This window comes from Corylus avellana, chromosome ca9 (assembly GCF_901000735.1).
Source record: "Corylus avellana chromosome ca9, CavTom2PMs-1.0".
Lineage (NCBI taxonomy): Eukaryota > Viridiplantae > Streptophyta > Magnoliopsida > Fagales > Betulaceae > Corylus > Corylus avellana.
In genome coordinates, this window is record NC_081549.1 from 17528564 (window position 1) to 17546795 (window position 18232).

Consider the following 18232-nt stretch of genomic DNA (forward strand, 5'->3'; position numbering starts at 1 on the left):
TTGCTAGATGGATCAGAAAGACAAAAAAAGTCCCATGTATGGATCAGAAAGATTGCTAGATCAGTTTTTAGTCAAGTTAACATTGTTAGATGGATCAGAAAGACAAAAAAGGTCCCATGTATGGATCAGAAAGATTGGTAGATCAGTTTCTTAGTGCCTGTATTTTATGTCAATTACCAAAGTATTAAGTCCCATGTTGGGTCTGGATGGATGATATGATTAACAGCAACTCATAATTTCTTCACACATTCCAATTCATTATTTTCTGACATCAGAAATACGCAAAATGTTCATGTATAGTGAAAACCCTGTTAAAGTATATTTTAGGTGGATAGCACATAGTTTTGTAATTAGGGTTTATCAATGAGGCCCTGCTTTGTTTTTCAATTTTCATGTAATAATATACTGAAGTGGACAAGACAAGAAAGGAGATTATCAATTTAGCACAAAACATCTTATCTTAATTTCATTGTTTCAGCACTTGATGGTGTGTTAGATTTGTTTTCACAGTGAAATGGTAATTAAACATGGCAAAGACCAAAAATCAGCTCCTTGAATGAAACCTAACAAAATATGAGCATTTTCTTTAACCAGCTGCCTACTAAATCATTCACACGAATAATCTGGGTTGACAAAATAAAAGTACACAGGAGCTTTTAAAGTACCACTCTATCCAAATGTACCTCATCAATAACATTCCAAAGTACAACAGATAAACTATTAATAACTTAACATGGCATTATTAAACTACACACGCATGAACACTTTCTTCCTTCCCCCAAAAGCATGCACCACCATCTTATAACTTGTGGTTGAATATGCACTTCAGATACAATTTACAATGCCAACAGGGGCCAATGCAATTGGAAGGTCCTATAAGACATCATATATTGGTTTCAGCCACCCACATAGCTTTAAATCTGAAACAATTCTGTCATCAGGCATGGCAATATCTGCATGTAATCAGAACAACAAGATACTGAGATAAATGGACAACACAATTCCAGAAACCTTACGGAAAGAGTTTTCACTCTAAAACCTACAATAAATGGTTTGTAAAATATAGAGGCTTATTCAACAAAAAAAAAAAAAAAAAGCTTAAAAGAGCTTAAATTCAACTATTTATGTAGCATGGATAGGATAGAATCTACGCCAGCATTTCTTACAACAACCAAATCCAGTATATCAGTAGATTTAAAGAAACACTTGCCTTGAAGAAAATTAACTGCTATGCTGTTGCACTGTCTCAGATGTTCTCTTTCAGACTGATTTCTAGAGAAGTCAAGGTGGCTGTCTTCTCTACTTCTACCACCGTCGACCCTGTTGAAACATCAAAAAGTCCATCCATATTGCAAAAAGAATCCTTGACAGAAAAAGGTGTCCTCATGCTAGACGTAATTTCGAAGGTGGTTGGAGAAAGAGAGGGAGTAGGTTTTGAGAAACGTTTGAAATTTCCATCCTGTTGAGAACAATCATGAAGCTCCCTTTGACAGGATAACTCCAGAGCAGCAGAATCATCTTTGCTGCTAACATGTAACTGAGAAAGAGAATCACCAATGAGCTTGTTCTGACTCTCCTTATTTATATCCATAGCTCCAATTTGTCTGCTCAAACCATCAACTTGATCTTCAAACTTGAACTCTTCCTTCTCAATAGTGCTACTAATTAAATGCAAATCATTCTCGAGATTATGTTGGATATATGTTGCATCTTCACCCACTTTTGGACATGGAGTTACATTTTCAACATAAAAAGTGGAACCTGAATCACTAGAATTAAGCCCTACATTAATAGGAGTGACCTTCATATCTGTTACAAGTGTACTGCCCTTAGTTTCTGAACTCACTTTATCCTTCAAAAAATCAAAGCTGCTACTTTTTTCAGCAATCCCAACATCTGAATCACATGTACCAATATCACATCCTTCAGCTTCAATTTCCTCAGTTTTCAAATGACTTTCTCCACCAGTTTTTGGACATAAACTGTTTTGAAATTTTGGAGATATGCCAGGACATCTCTTGGCACTCCTTGATGCAGTAGAACCTCTGATTGCAGAAAACGATGATTCCTGAAGAGGTGTAAGAGATCTAGGTTTTATATTCAAGGAAGTTTCCTGAGGATCCGGTTTTACACTCCTGGTTGCCATTGGAGTTCTGGCAGGTTGAAGCTTTCCAATTTTCGCCTTGCCTACACTTGGGGTAACATTTCCGGCTCCAATTTTAGGCAAGCCACTGGGTACAAAAGGATGAGTTGGTATACTTCCAGGTGGTGTGCGTCCTGCTGATTTCACCTGCATAGTATAAAAAATTTGATGCAGGTTTTGACGTGAGGAAAGAGAATAAGGGGTGATTTTTCCAAAAACATTTCCAAACCTCATCACAAGTTCTTTTATTAATTATATAGCCTAGACAGTTTAAAATTATATCTTTTACCTCCATCTTAAAAACTTCTAACTCTTTTTCCCAACTAGAACACAACAATTATAAGAGGGAAAGCAAAAACTGACCCCATCAAAGAAGCCAATTTTAGGTGATGGCAACCGAAGGCCTGAAGGTCTCATAGAAGCTGGATGAGGAAGTGTACCAGTTCCTGTAGAAGGTTTTTTTACACATTGACCAAGTAATCCAGTTAACTGAGTTTCATGCCTAACTGATCCCTGCTCATTACAATGTTTCGGAGAATCTGAAACATGAGTTGCATTGCTGTCTACAGAGACCCTTCTGCAAGAAGCTGTGTCAAGGCTAGCTCTTGAACTATTAGATCTTTGTTTAACAGTAGAACTTGATAATGAAGATTCTGAAGACCATTCACTGATAGAGCTAGCAGGTGATGTACTAGGGGTGAGCTTGGACACAGACGTCAAAAAAGTTGAGAGATGAGAACTGCCAGACTGAGCTTTATTTCTTGAAGCAGTTCTTGATGGTGTTTTGCAGGTTGAACCAAATGAAGGTGGTTGACCAGTTCTGGACTCAATTTTTCTTTTCGTCGAATTGAGCATAGATTTACTAACATTGTCAGAAGAAGCACTGCCAGAACTATCAATTGAGGAAGACATTGTTGGTTGTGTCTTGGTTGCAGTTGATGAACCAAAAGAAGAGGATTTAGATGATGCTGCAGGCCTAGGAACAATATTCCGTGAACCACCCGAAGCAGGTATTCTCGACACTGGAGCCCCTTTACCTGAGAGAGTGGAATTAAGTTGAAGTGTACTTCAATTCAAATAAGAGTGAAAACTGTTCTGCCTGTTAGAAATTGATCTGACTAAATAAGTTGTTATTACCACTTGCATTTGTTTCATTATCCTTTCCCATCTTGACATGCTTATCACTCATAGAAGCCCTCTTGCTTAATGTTGTTGAGCTTGGTCTGTCCTTGAATAGTACCTTCGGTCGCTTTGCAAGAGATGGTGTAGGCTCTCCTCTCGTAGCAAATGACTTCATTTTAGACAGCAGAAAAGGGTCAGTAACAATACACAAGGTCAGATCTTTCCATTATGTTTAATAATTTTTATTCTGCCTATACATTAGTTAGCACAACTGAAGGGCCAAAACGTTTATTGCCATCGTATTGATTTCAAGTAACATATATTACTTTAGGTTAAACAGGCCAAATAATTTATGAATTAAGGAAATGACTAGTATCATTATCAAGTAGCCATCTCCATTCCATTTGGATCAGCCTGGAAAATCCAGTGAGTCATGTGCAAACCATGGGCATAATGAACACGACTTTTAGATTGCTAGCTGCTCTTTCACTATATATATAAAAGTAATTGACCTCAAGGGGAGAAGGAAGGAAAGATTCGAATTAGTGACTTCTAGTTCATGAGGCGTAATCCTCAGCCGATTGACCTACCTACCCCTAGGGTTACTACTCTTTCACTATATGAGAAGTGAAAATGAAACAAACGAATGACTAGAATGTCTGAAAGACGGATGCACACCTGTGATACTTGCGGACAAACAGAAACTTGCTTTGTCGTTTTCCTTGGTCCTTGCAAGCCTACATTTGGCTTGATGGAAGCTGGTTTGGGCTTAATCTGAAATTGTACCAATATTATTTCAGGTATTCCTAAACGGTTAAAAAATATTCACAATTCCTAGGTGCCATGCTTAGGACTTACCTTACTTCGAGATGCAAGGTCCACCTTCTTTGAAGCTGAAAACATAAGACACTGTTGTTAGTACGAGAATAAGTCTGCCTACAAGAGCTCTAGGCTTTAGCTCAAGTTATATGGGGTTCGATTGAGAATACGTCCTTGTATTGTAGGCACAATACAAGGGCTCCATTGATTCATTAAGTCCTCCAACCAAAGAACCTATGTTTTAACCACTAAACAGATGCTTGTTAGGATATTAATTAAATTATTAAATTTACCATTTTCTATCAATTTAAACTTTTTGGATAAGTAGTAATTTAACATAGTATTTGAGCCAAACATCCTGAGTTCGAACTTTGTCTCCGTCAATTCACCTTATTAAGGGGAGAGTTTAAGCCTACAAGTGAAATTTATCATGTTCTATCAATTTAAGGTTTTAAGTGTTGATTTAACGAGGTTCACTCGATCAATATGAGCTCAGCACATCAACATGTACAATGCAAAGGGAATGATAGCTGAACAATATATATCTATATGCCCTAAACCAAGTGTAGATATAGAAAGTAATACTTACAACCAACACTATGGGTTTCGGTCACTCCTGATCCAGTGTTGTTTCTTGCATTTGCCGCATTGGACACTTTACTGGATTTCTGGATTGAAGCTCTTACATCTTCGAACAAATCAGCCTCAAGAGTTTCTAATGTCAAGCAGTCGCTTTCCAACGTAGAAATCGAATCAGCAGATCTGTGAACTTCCTCTTGAATCCCAGGCAACATATGATTTTCACCCTTTTCGACTCCCTCAATAATGCTAGACAGCTCATCCGGTTCGAGAACGCCTGAACACACCCAAAAGATATATCTCTCAGACTCTCACCATGTCAAATCAAAGGTCCCAAATTTGAAATACTGTATTGAAAAGCGTACCTGCACTTGTGAAGAAAGCGCTATCCCATGCCAAACTTTTGCGCAAGTTATATTTGGCATTTCTTCTAGTCACTTCTGGTTCCACTGATTCAGATGGCTGAGGCACAAGTTCCCTATGTTCAAAAGTCCCAGCTGTGTCCTCTAATATGTTAGAATCCACAGCCTCCGACAGCTCAACATGTCTGTGTTCCTGGTTTTCTGAGCACCATATTAAATTAAATTAGATTTATAATAGCAATTACTGAAAGAAATAAACATAAATTGAAATCAAAGCAATTCTTCAAGACCTACAAGACCCATTTGGCCCAGATTGCTCTTGTTCTAGCTACCTAAATACCCAATTGCTAAATTACATGAAACAACAAATAACCTAAACAAAAGACCCAAACAATCTAAACTGTAACAAAAAGAGACTTCATTTCGTCTACAGACTACAGTAGCTATCAGAACCGCACAATGAACAAGATCAGTCAACTTGTAATCGCTGATTCCAAAAAAGAAAAAGAAAAATCTGCTGATTTTGAAAACAAAATTAAGAAACCCTTTTCATTTTGATTTGGCTAAGTACCTGAAGATGGGTGGTCGAGGGAGTCGCTGGTGAGGAGGGAATCGTCCTCGGACGACACGTCGATGAGGCTGAGCCGTCTGGCTTGAAGGCCGTTTCTCTTAACGGCCTCGTCCATACGAAGAGATTCGGAGCAGCGGATCCAACGGGAAATTGAGACGGCGCTGGCGTTGGTGGATTTGAAATTCGAAGATCAGAGGGAGAACTAGTGAGTGGTTTTGTGTAGAGGGAGTTTTTTGAACTTTGGAGAAGCGGCGGTTTAAAAATTTGGACAAATAAAAAGAAAAATGAGCAAAAAGAATGAGAGCGTCTTTCGTGTACTATACTCTGACCCAAATAATGGTCTACACTCTGGTGGTGGACCCTGATAGGCTCAGGCAGTCAACGTTATCTGCGACATTTGGAACGTTGGTTTTCTCTTTTTTCTTTTTCTTTTTTTCATCTCAGAACCCTTTGGTTCGAAATGAAATGCTGGGTACGCGAAGTGGACGGTCAGATTGCCGTTTAGCGAAGGTGGAAGAGATTTTTTTTTTTTTTTTTTTTTTTTAAATTCAGTCTATTAAATTGATATAATAAAATAGATGGATCACATGCATCACTTGTTTTGTTTTAAAAATAAATATTAATTCAGTAATACCTTTTAATAGACTATTATAAGATTGTCATATAACTGAGATAACGTGTATTTTTCTTTTACCAATACTGATCTAATGGTTGATCGTCGTTGTCATATCTATTTTTAATACGATAAATAGATCAATCATATGCATCACTTTTGTTAAGGACAAATATCAATTCCATAATACTATTTAATATACTGCTATACAACTGTCATATTACTGAAGTAACGTGTTAGTGAAAATCAACTTCCTTTTTTTTTTTCTTTTTTTTTTATTTTACCAATACTAGTCTAATGGTTGACAATCACTACAACATTTATGTTTAATATGATAAATAAATCGATAACCAACCCTTGTTTGTTTGTTTTTTTTGCCAGTACTGATCTTATGGTTGATTTTTGTTGCCATATTATTAAGTTGTACCCCACTCTCATAGTTGTGTCTCGGTCTATATCCCCTCTTTAACACAATTTACTAAATATAATTACTCATGAATTTAGTGAGCAATGCTGCCTATTCATTTCTTATCTCACTCTCATACCATCAACCCTTGAATCAATCTTTATTTCAAAAATAAATAAAATAAATTCAATGGCTAATGTGACAGTGAGTGGTTTATGAAAATTGGATGCGAGATGAATATTTAAAAGGGTTAAATACCTTATTCCCTTTGTGGTTTAACTTCTTTATTTTTTATCCCTAAGGTATACTTTTTTATAACAGGAGGTACCTCTGTTTGCCTAAAGACATTGATGGTACCTCCATCTAAATTTCATCCAAAATTTAATGAAACGTCACGTCAACACCAATAATAAATTGACATATATCCATATAATTAATTAAAAATAATAATAATTTTTTTAAAAAATAAAAACATTAAAAAATTATATTTATTATTATTTAAAAATAAAAAATGAGCTACCCCTTGGCCATTTGGGGCCCTTTGCTCCTTGGGGGTGGCTCGACCACCCCCAAATAGCCGGTTTGGGGGCGGTGAGGGCACCCGGCTGTTTTTTAATTAATTATATGGACACGTTGTTATTAGTGCTAACATGGCATTCTGCCAAATTTTAGACGAAATTTAGAAATAGGTACTATCTTCACATTTAGGCAAACCAAAAGTACCTCATATGATAAAAAGTAAACCCTAATGAGTAAAAAATAAAGAAGTTAAATCACATTGGGGAATATAGTATTTAACCCTATTTAAAATTACTCATAAATTAAATTAGAGAAATTGCATCAAACCCAATTTGAACGAAAACTCTTCATCTATTAAATTTTTTTATTCTCTATCTTTTACTTTATCTTCTTTAAACAAAAATATTAACAAACAATTCATACATAAAACACACTCAAAAAAGTAAAAAATAATTTTGACTATTATATCATATAACACTTAAAAAAAAAAAAAAAAAAACAGTAACAAACCGGGCATTTGTTCTTACCTTTTGTGTGTGTGTATGTGTGTTTTTTTTTAATTTTTTTTTTTTATCTAAATAAAATAAAAAATAAAAATAAAAATAAAAATTTGAATACTTGCAAAATTTTACCCGGGCCAGGGGATGGCAAAGAAAGAAATGGCTCCAATTTTACCATAGTGTGCGCGCGCCGGGAAAAATGTGAAATCTGATATGCGAGGACGGATCATAATAATGAGTTTGAAAACATTCCCTGAATCTCTGCTATGATTATGGAGAAGATCCTTTGCAGCCAAAGTGGCAAGGACATGATGGGTAGATAATGACAAGGAAGACCACAGTTTATGATAATACATTAACTATTTCATCTTTACATCACATCAAAATACTTTATTTTAACAAAAGTATGAAAAATATAAAAAAGACTTGATAAATAACAAATTTAATCATTTTATGGAACATGATATATATATATATATATATCCAAAACCAAAGATCTAAAATAAACAGAGGTGGTAGAATTTAACTAGACTGAAATTAGCAAGACCTAAAAGTAACAAAATCTGGACCCTAAATGAATTCTCCCCATTTTAGAAAAGAAAATGAAATGGCATATCTGTGTGTATCACATATAGCAAAGAAAACAAACCGTCGACAAAGTGACATTGATCATAGCACATAATGAACTTAAGACTATATTGGTATAAAACCTTAAAATGCAGTTTACAACATCCAAACAACCAATAAGACACATGATTTCCAAAGCCTTTGACATGTTCCCAACCTCTTGCTCTAGCAAAACTTTCAGACAGAAAAAGAGTAAAATTGCACTCATTTGGCCAGTTGAAAAACAAACAAGATGGTCAGAAATATTGACTGAGTCTGCTTCCTACATTTATTCACAACAATAAAAAAGTCAACTGCTCAATCCTACCTATTTGCATGCTAATCGCATTAGAGTTAAGCCGCTAACATAATCTATTCATGGCGACCATAGATAGCCTCAAAGCACCAAGCACTGAGTAAATAGTTGATTCGTCACAAATTACCAAACGTTGAATGAACATCGAAGTGAGAAAATTGAAAGCATCATATTGATTTGCCTTCTGCTCAGGGGGTGTCTTTTGTGCCTGGCTTTGTTGCACCGGGAGAAGCTTTACTGGGTGTAGAAGGCAAATACTTGAGGCGGTAGCTGACAAGAGAAGGTCCAAAAATGCTGTATTTCCCAGCACTACTAAAAGCCGCTTCTGCATCAGAACGTCTCTCAAAAACCACCTTGGCACGGCTACTCTTCTTCAGCACTTCAGTCTCTGATTCATGCAAAGGCCCAAAGCGGCTAAATATCTTGATGAGATTTGCTTCTGAAGGAACAGAATTCAAGTCTGTAAAGTTTAGAATCAGAGCTGTGGGTGAGAGATCTTGCTCACAACTCTCCTCCAAGTGGTCCACTGGCTTCACTGCTTCGTCGGATTCAAGATTTTCACCAGAACTTTGCTGCTTAGGATCCAGATTGAGACACCCTTCAAGAGCTGCTTGTGGTTCGACAGTGGGAAAACGCTTATCACTTGTTTCATTCTGATTTTCTAGTGATAACTGCTCGTCAGGAATGCTTTGAACAATCCTGTCAGTCCAGTAAGAGTCGTTCATACGCTCCAGCATATACATTTCAGTGATTCCCGGCTTAGTTGATTTTCTTCCAGCCTTGGTTGATTTTTTTCCAGTCCTACCACCAAACGCTTGTTTCAAAGACGGTTCATACCCCTTTAATATAGGATCATTCATGCTAACAGAATTCCTGAATTCCAAGAAAAAGCTGCCTACAGATAAAAAACTGTATCCTTTCATGGGATCTATGGCAGTCAAGCACAGCTGGGACAGCATATCCTGAGGAGAAGAAAACTCCAAGATGGGTTTTTGTTTGTTTTTATTCGTGACCTCAGATTCTTGAGACATTCCATCACCATACTTGAGTATTGGACTTGACCCACTCATTTGGTTTGCAGCCCGACGAATGCTATCTCCAACGCTAAAAGTTTTCCTTGTCTGTATAGTCTCATCAGCAGCCCCTGTTGACAAAGGACTTCTACCATGTTTGCCAGCTGAGTCATCAGACATGGCATCAGCTGCCTTGCGTTTCTTACCAGAAGATTGTGAAATCGACTTCCTAACAGCTTTCCTTCCTGATACATTTTCACCATTTGGAGTAAGCAAGCCCTTCTCAGTGGGCAAATCTGGCAAGCTTTTCTTTTTTTTGCCGGGGTTCATACCATCTCCAAAGGTGTTCTTACGTTTATGGGAAGAGCTAGCTCGACTCTTTGACTTTCCTTTTCCAGAGGACACAGACCCATTGTTCACTTCTCCATGATTCTTCGCCTCCCCAATTAGTTGAATTTCCTCATCACTCTCCAACAAACCACCAAGCATATTGAACTCAGGCAGTCGAGAATAACCCTTCCAGCGATAGAAGGCCAACAATTCAGCCAGTGTAGTTACAAGTTCTAGTCTGTCAGCTCCACCATATGGCAATTGAGCTAATGCTTTAACGTACTCAAGAAGTTCCATAGGTTCTAAAGAAGTTGCATTTAAACAACTGTCCCCACCCTCTCTTCGACTTGATTCTTCCCTGATTCCAGCATTAACTATTATCTGAGTTTTGAGTTTGGCATACACTTCTTCTGATAAGCAGGAACAGGCCAGCCCAAACTCTACCCGTCTTGAAACCTCTTCCAAAGCACAGTCAACAGCATAGCGAAAATCTTCCGTAGTGCTCTGCTTCTCCATTTGCGAGAAATGTGCCCGAAAGGGCTTTATCCGTGATGCATCATTCCAAGCAAATGTTTGATCCCCAAAATACGCTATCAGGTAACCGTCTTTTCTAAAGTACTTCTTTGCCTTATTTGATGAAGCTGAAGGATCACAAATCTGCCCAGGCCACCAGGGATGGCTCCTTACTTTGCCCCATACTAGATCAGAAACACGGAATTCCAGTTTTGAGACAGCTGATTTGACATTTTCATCACCATCACCTGATACATTCCCATCAGTCATCGTATATGGATTCAAATCCACAACAAGATTAAAAAGATTGTCATCGTCCTGAGTATTTGGACTAGACCCAGGTTCTGAAACAACACTGCCTGTGGTTGGATCCTTATTGGTCTCTAAAACTGCATCAATTTCCATGGTCTGATATTCGGATTCTTCCGAAGTTAAAACCTCAGACTTAACCAAATTGGACACATGAGTACCCACAATGGAATTTTCGTTATGCAAAGAGTAATTGATATCAGCTACTTCTACTTGCACACCTGGAATGCCAGCCGGTAACTGGCTAACAGACTCCGAATGAGGCTGAATCCAACCTGAGGCATCAGCATCTTGTAATTGGCCGATACCCGAAATCTCTTCAGCATGAACCCGCTGCTCATTTTGATCCCGCCCTCCAGCTACTTGCGTTGCCTCCTCTTCTTTTCCATTTAGTTTTGGATTATCCCCTCCATCTCTCCCTACATTCCCTGCTGCTCCGAAGGTTACCAAAGAATCTCTATCCGTAGCACCCATATCTTTACCTTCCGAAACTTCCTTCACAGACTCATCCTCCCCACCATTCTTCTCATTAGACCCTGAATCTCCAAATATGGCACCAACATTCCCAACACCACATTTCGACTCCAAAACCGGCTCTCCATCATCTTCTGCTTCCCCAACAACGACCCCGTCTTCCACCGAACACTCTGCACCCTCAATCCCACCATCCTCCTCCTTCGCATCAAGCACAACATTCCTATCAAAACCACCAATGTCCGACCCACACGCCCCCTCCAAAGAATCATTAGCTCCGGTAAAGTTCCCAACTTCATCCACTACTCGCCCCATTGAAGAACCCTCGACCTTACCCTGATCCTGACCCTGACCCTGACCCTTCGAAGACTCGGTTAGGGTTTCAGCTCCAGAACCCTTAGCCCCAGAAACCTCGTTTTCCAGGTCATACGAAACGACGTCGGAGTTGAGGTCGATATGAGCGGGATTTGCAGACATTAGGAAACCCTAAAAATGAAATAAATACAAGCCCTAATCACGGTGAAGTCCCTACAATATACCAAACACAAACGAAGCGAGAGAAAGGAAAAATATATTTGTACCTTTCGTTCTTTTTTTCCTCTTTTTTCATATTCCTTTTCTTCCTCCCTTTGTTTAGGTTGGGCAGAGAGACGGTGTTTGAGAGCTCGATGAGAGGGAATTGGGAGCGTGGGGTGAGGCGTGGTTAAATCCGTGCGGTGGGGGGTGCAGTACGGATCCGGATCCGGGAAAATTGCCCACCAAGAATTTCTGAAATCTTAGCCATCCAATGTGATCTAAGGGCATACAAGCCGCCACGCACTAATAATAAAATACTTTTTAAATTTATTTAAAAAAATATATATAAAATTAAATAATTAAATATATATATATATTTTTTTTTTCAATAAAAAAGAGATAACTAGCCACCTCATATGGCATTTTGTCAGAAGAGACTAAGGGCATACAAGCCGCCACGCACTAATAATAAAATACTTTTTAAATTTATTTAAAAAAATATATATAAAATTAAATAATTAAATAATTTTTTTTTTTTTTTCAAAAAAAAGAGGTAACTAGCCATCTTATATGGCATTTTGTCAGGAGAGAGTGATCAGCCACTCACATAGCCATAAACTTAATATTTTTCAGTTCATTTTAAACTTGAGATAATTTTATTCCACCCGATCATATCCTATGACAAAAATAAAGTGATTAGTCATCCCATATTTTTTATTATTTTATTATTATTTTTAAAATTTTAAATAATATTTTATTATTAATAAGATACTGTTGTAAACCCTAAAATAGGATGGCCAAGATTTGAAAAATTATTGATGAGTAATTTTCTCCCTATTGCAAGGATCCGATCCGGTGCGGTAACCAATGGTTTTCACTTTTCTCGCTTCAGGGACAAGACATGGGAATTCGAGTGGCCACGTGGTGCAGATCAAGCGGTTTATGCTAAAGCGGTAGAGTGACCCTACTATGCGGTCGGTCTGTAAACCCAGCCTTTTGCAGCACCCAATACAAATGTGACACGTAAGGGAAGCACAGCTTATGGAATAGGATCGAAAACACGGGATTTCTTCTTCATCCCACACGAGTCTTTGTGTTCTTCTTCAGTCTTCTTCATCTTTCTTCCTCTTCCACTTTCTCTTTCTCTCTCTTTCCTCTTCCCTCTCCCTCACGGACGGCCGGAACTCAACCGAAAAACCCATCACCCAACAGGCCAAACCCACCCCCACTGGAACCCAACTAGAAAACTCATCACCCAACCTGCCATTTACGACCTTCACTTTGCCGTACCCATGGCTGGCGCCATCCTTAACACAATCAGCATTTTGCTTCTCCTTTTTAAACGACTCACTCTCCATTTTCACCTTTGGGTTGCTCTCCATTTTTGGTTTGAGAAAACTTTCACATGGAACATCTAATAAATTTATTGAACCCAATCACCCAAACATCTAATAAATTCAATAAACTAGTTCCTGCAAATATCATATGGGCGTTCAACAAACCGTTTGAGAAAATTTTGGTTTTTTTTAATGGAAAGTTGGAAACGACAGTGACCCACGCGGGTCACGGTAGAGTAGCCGTGGGTTCGACCGTAGACAGAGAGATGGTTGCCACCAGTATTCAACCATCTCTAGCAACCAGAATCTTTGTCTCCGGCCGAACCCAACTCCATGGGTAGAGAAAAGTTCTTGCTTTGATTGAATTTGAAGCTTAAGATTCTGGTATGTTTGAATTGATTATGGGTTTTGTTGGAATTTATGGGTGATTTCTCTGTGATGGAATTTCTCTATGATTTCTTTGTTCGAATTCCAGGAGGTTCTACCAAAAGAAATCTAACAGATTTTGCTACTCAGTGGATGTGGTGGGTGAATGGTGGGAGAGAAAGAGGAAAAAATATTTTCGGTGAAGATGAATGAACCAGAGAAGAAAAGAGAGGAGAGAAAGTGGGAGAGAGAGAAAAAAATTCAATGTTTTTGATCCTATTCTATTATGTGCAACTATCTGATGTGTACCCACCGTATTGGTTGCTGCAAAAGGCAACTTTTGCAACTCGACCACATAAGAGGTTTTTCCAAAGCGGTAATATTCTGGAAGCGATCTGACGAGTGGGGTAATCAGCTAAGCTTAATAATAAATAGGATAAACCTCCTATGCTGTCCATCTGCAAAAGAGGTCTTTTGCAGCAACCAATAGAACAAAAACACATCACTTAAAGCACAAAAAATGCACACAAATAAGCTACAACTTAATGCACTGGATTTTGAACTCAAAACAAAGAAAAATTGAACTAAAGAGGCAGAAAGCAAGACACCACATGGGTCTGTGTTGAAAACCACCCGACTAGACCCATCGACCGCCGGCAAGAGTCTGTCGTGGGTCAAGACCCACGAAGTCGACGGCGAGAGATCCCCGTGGGTCTCTGCTGAAAACCACCCGGCCAGACCCATCGTGGTCTGGCGTGGGTCTGGCTCCGGTGCCGTGAGTATTTTTTCCGGCTTTATGATGAAAAATTTCCTAGAGGGGTTAACCTTCCGCTCTAGGTTTTAATTTTGAATAAAAAATGAGTTTTGAGGCATTAGAAGCTAATTTTTAGGCTGAGTTTGGCAAAAAAGAGGCCGGAGAGGGGCGGCTGGGTCTGCCGGCGCCGATGGGATGCTGGCCGGCGCTTTTTTTGTGGTGCTCACAATGGGATCATTTTGTTCTTCTTCTTCTGATAGCTCCTCTTGTTGTTCCTCTTTTGTGGGTGTTGGGAGATCTTCAGTACTGGAATTGTTTTGGGTTCTTTTGGTGGTTGGACTTGGATCAGGTGGGTGGTGGAGAGATCAGGACCTGGATGGTTATGGCTAGGGCTGGCAAAACGGGTAATCAGGTAGACCCGATTATGACCCGTTAAGACCCGCGACCCGATTACCCGAAACACGAACACGACCTGTTTAGCTAAACGGGTTAGCAGGTCTGATACGATTATAACACGAAAAATATCAGGGTAACCCGACACGACCCGCTTAACCCATTTAGCATAATCGGGTCATATCGGGTAGACATGACTCGGCACGACCCAACCCAACTCGTGAGCTAAATAGGTAACACGACCCGACCCGGCCCGACCTTTTTTAAAAAAAAAAAAAAAAAAAACTTAATCAAAATTGGGAAAAATAATTTAATAAAGGGATCTCTTAAGCCAAAAGACTAGTCAAATTTATCTTAACCATCCAAGAAGAATAAAAAGTTTTAAAAGAGAATGTTTTAATATATAAATAATGATTTAAAAGGTAATGTTTTAATATATAGACCCATATAGAAAAAGTAACGGAAAAACAAAGAATAGGCTAGTGAAGTGAAGACTGTGAAGTCGTGAAGTGAAGAGTGAAATGAAGCCGTGAGTGAGTCGATAAGTGTTAGGGTTAACTTAGTTAGAACTTAGACATAGGTTTTTTTTTTTTTTAAAAAAAATAAAAATAAATAAATAAATGGGTCTGGCGGGTCACCCGAGACCCGCCATATCCGATTGACCTGCTAGACCCGATTGACCCGCCAGACCCGTCAGACCTATTTATTAAACGTGTCTGGCGGGTCGACCCGCTAAACACAAATTTAATCGTGTCTTAATCGGGTCGACCCGATTAAGACCCGAACCCGATAAGCCAAAACCCAATACCTATTAACTTCGTGTCGTGTTCGTGGGTTGTGTCAAAATTGCCGGCCCTAGTTATGGCTGGAGGTGTAGGTGATGATGAGCATTGAAGCATCTGTTCTACATCTCTCTACCTGTTCACGCCAGACCCACGACTGGGTTTGGCCGGCGCCATCGATGGGATGCTGGCCGGCGCTTTGGGATGCTTGTCATCTAGTGTTTTTATGTTATTTTGTTAAAATGCAATGGGTGATGTGTCGACAGCTCAATGGATGCTGCAAAAGACCCCTTTTATGCACTGACCGTATAGTAGGGGCTCTCTAATAAATAACATACAAGAAAATCAAAGAACGACAAGGATAGCAATTCCAAGAGAAATGATAAAAAAAAAAAAAATTTATTTTATTTTCCACCCATATTTGGATGGTAAATGGATGAATTTATTATTGGATTTATGTGGAATCTATATGAGTCAATAAATTTAATAGCAAATTTATTAGATTTGTAAAAAAATTAGTTGAAAGATAATTAAGAGAACGATATATAGCATGTCTCAATTCCGAATAATAAGAAATAATACCATTAAATATCACCATTCTTTCTCTCTAACATGTTTCAATTAATTACTTAATAATCTAGTAGCTCGCATATATAATTAGTATTATTGAATATAGGAGTAGTAATTCAAGTTTGCGTGTCGAGTTCAAGTTGGTCAATACATGAGTATAAGACTATATAAGTTAACTTTAGTTTGTCAAATTTAATTAAACAAGCCAAATCTCTTAATTATAATCCTCTAATTTTATACTGGGTTTGTATCGGGTTCGCGGTTTTGCCGATTCATGTAAAAAATTGTCAGCTACTATATCGCGTGTAGGTTCGAGTCAAGTCAAAATATAAGTATAAGACCATATAAGTTAACAATAACCCAATCAATTTTAATTAAACGGATGAGACTCCTCTATTTTAACCCATGTAGAGTTCTTATTAACTTTACAAGTTATATCAAAAATTGTATGTCATAATTGAACATAGAATCCATTATATATGCCTACCACCATCTTTATCATGTTTTTTTCTCCCTCTCTTGATGAATCCATCTCTTTTTTCACCATTTCTTGTTTTTATCTCTCACTCTGATGTCTCATTGAACTCTCTCTTTAGTCTTTTATCATCGATTATGTCATAGTCACATTTATTAATGATCTAGTTATACCTAACAGCTAAATTCTTAAACACTATTTTCACTTTAAAATTTCCATCCCTGTTGACTTCAACAAATGTAAATAATTTAGGAAAATGTAAAGGCACAATTATTTTGATAAATTTTGAGCCAACTTTTGCCTTATTTTTTAATTAAAAAATAACAAAATTAAAGATAGAATAAATTTTCTGAAGCAATAATTTTTATTTTGGTTAGGGATGGGCAGATTAACCGGTTACCAATTACCGGTTTCAACCGAACCGATATTAACCGTAACCGATATACTGATATCCTTATCAGTTAAATTTTTTATACTGGTATGCTTATCGGTTCGATTCAGTCCTGTTAGAAATTTCATATCGGTTAACCATTTAACCGATATAAACTGTTAAGTAGGGATGCTAAAACGACATAGTTTTGAGATTATATATATACCTATGTAATCTTATCTTAATTTGGGTTTGCGTAGATTTTTTTTTTTTTAGTGATGGCATTGGATGAGATTTCTTTGTCTTTGGTGAAAACATTTTTCATTAATTAGTTTTGTTAGTTTAATTAGCATTCATTATGTTAATTAGTCCATTTGCTCTGAAAAAATGTATTTTATAATATATAAAAAAAAAAAGTTGTGGTGGATCAATATAAAAAAACTTTAATTTTTAGCCCTAAAAACAAATATTTGGGTCCCAACAAAAAATATTTGGGTCCTAAAATAACTCATTTTTAATAAGTTATTTGAGCCCAACAAAAAGTATTTGGGCTCTCAAAAGTAAAAAAATCTCATTTTTGGCCAAACAAAATAAATCAATATAAATCCCACAGTTAAATCGATTAACCGGTTTAACCGAACTGTTTAACCGTGTACCATTATAAGTGATAATTTCAGTTAAAATTCTTATTGGTTCGATATCGGTTAATAAACCGTTTAACCGAAAATTATCGGTTAATAACCGATAAGAGCTAAAACCGGACCGTTTTGGCCGATACCTAGGCCTAATTTTGGTTATTCTTTTTTTTGGTATTTTTTTTAAAAAATAAAAACTGTAATTTGCTTCAGAAACTTTTTCCTTATTTTTTAATTCAAAAAATAATAAAATTAAAAAAAGTTTATGAAACAATAATTTTTATTTTGGCCCTTCTTTTATTTGATATTTTTTTAAAAATTGGTCATTATTATGAATAAAAATACAATTTTTATTTTTTAAAAAAATACCAAATAAAAGAAGGACCAAAATAAAAATTATTGGTTCAAAAACTTTTTTAATTTTGTCATTTTTTTAAATTAAAAAATAAGAAAATAGCTGGCTTCAAGTTAGGGCTGTATTATTTCTCAATAATTTATGGGGTTAAATACTTTTTTGTCAATGTAATTTAACAATTTTATATTTTTTCAGTTTCATTTTGTATTACTGGTATCTCAATAATGATAAAAAATAGAGATAATACTTCTGTCTAAATTTTGTCTAAACTTTAACAGAAAAAACCACATTAACACCGTTAAAAAATTAATATGTGTCAGTATACTAATTAAAAATAAAGCCATCATTGGAGTAATTATTAGAGATGACAGAGGATGGGTTTTAGCAGCTTTAAGCAAAACACTACATTCTCTTCCGGAACCAGTTGTGGGCGAAGCAATGGGGGCACTAGCAGCAGTGGAGTTCAGTAGGGACAGTGGCTTCT

The 18232-nt window shown here is 37.2% G+C and overlaps 2 protein-coding genes across 2 annotated transcripts; both read right to left on the bottom strand.

The window, feature by feature from the left end:
* Positions 1-515: 515 nt before the first annotated feature.
* On the bottom strand, positions 516-5856 carry LOC132161662 (uncharacterized). The gene is made up of 9 exons (XM_059571832.1): positions 5597-5856; positions 5029-5226; positions 4674-4940; positions 4124-4158; positions 3944-4039; positions 3281-3434; positions 2507-3180; positions 1211-2290; positions 516-953 (listed from the first exon to the last, which is right to left on the bottom strand). Exons 1-8 carry the CDS (start codon positions 5709-5711, stop codon positions 1247-1249), a joined length of 2583 nt encoding a protein of 860 aa, XP_059427815.1. The 5' UTR covers positions 5712-5856; the 3' UTR covers positions 516-953; positions 1211-1246.
* Positions 5857-8313: 2457 nt separating this feature from the next.
* Positions 8314-11887, bottom strand: LOC132161663 (PWWP domain-containing protein 5-like). Its single transcript, XM_059571833.1, has 3 exons — positions 11777-11887; positions 10943-11681; positions 8314-10660 (listed from the first exon to the last, which is right to left on the bottom strand). The coding sequence occupies exons 2-3, from the start codon at positions 11670-11672 to the stop codon at positions 8745-8747; spliced, it is 2646 nt and encodes an 881-aa protein (XP_059427816.1). The 5' UTR covers positions 11673-11681; positions 11777-11887; the 3' UTR covers positions 8314-8744.
* Positions 11888-18232: the final 6345 nt, after the last annotated feature.

Coding starts and splice junctions, on each gene's coding strand:
- LOC132161663 (XM_059571833.1), bottom strand. CDS start 11,672: ATGTCTGCAAATCCCGCTCATATCGACCTCAACTCCGACGTCGTTTCG. Junction 10,661..10,942: donor GTTACCGGCTGGCATTCCAG/GTGTGCAAGTAG, acceptor GGAATGTATCAG/GTGATGGTGATGAAAATGTC.
- LOC132161662 (XM_059571832.1), bottom strand. CDS start 5,711: ATGGACGAGGCCGTTAAGAGAAACGGCCTTCAAGCCAGACGGCTCAGC. Junction 4,941..5,028: donor CGCTTTCTTCACAAGTGCAG/GTACGCTTTTCA, acceptor GGGTGTGTTCAG/GCGTTCTCGAACCGGATGAG. Junction 4,040..4,123: donor ACCTTGCATCTCGAAGTAAG/GTAAGTCCTAAG, acceptor GTACAATTTCAG/ATTAAGCCCAAACCAGCTTC.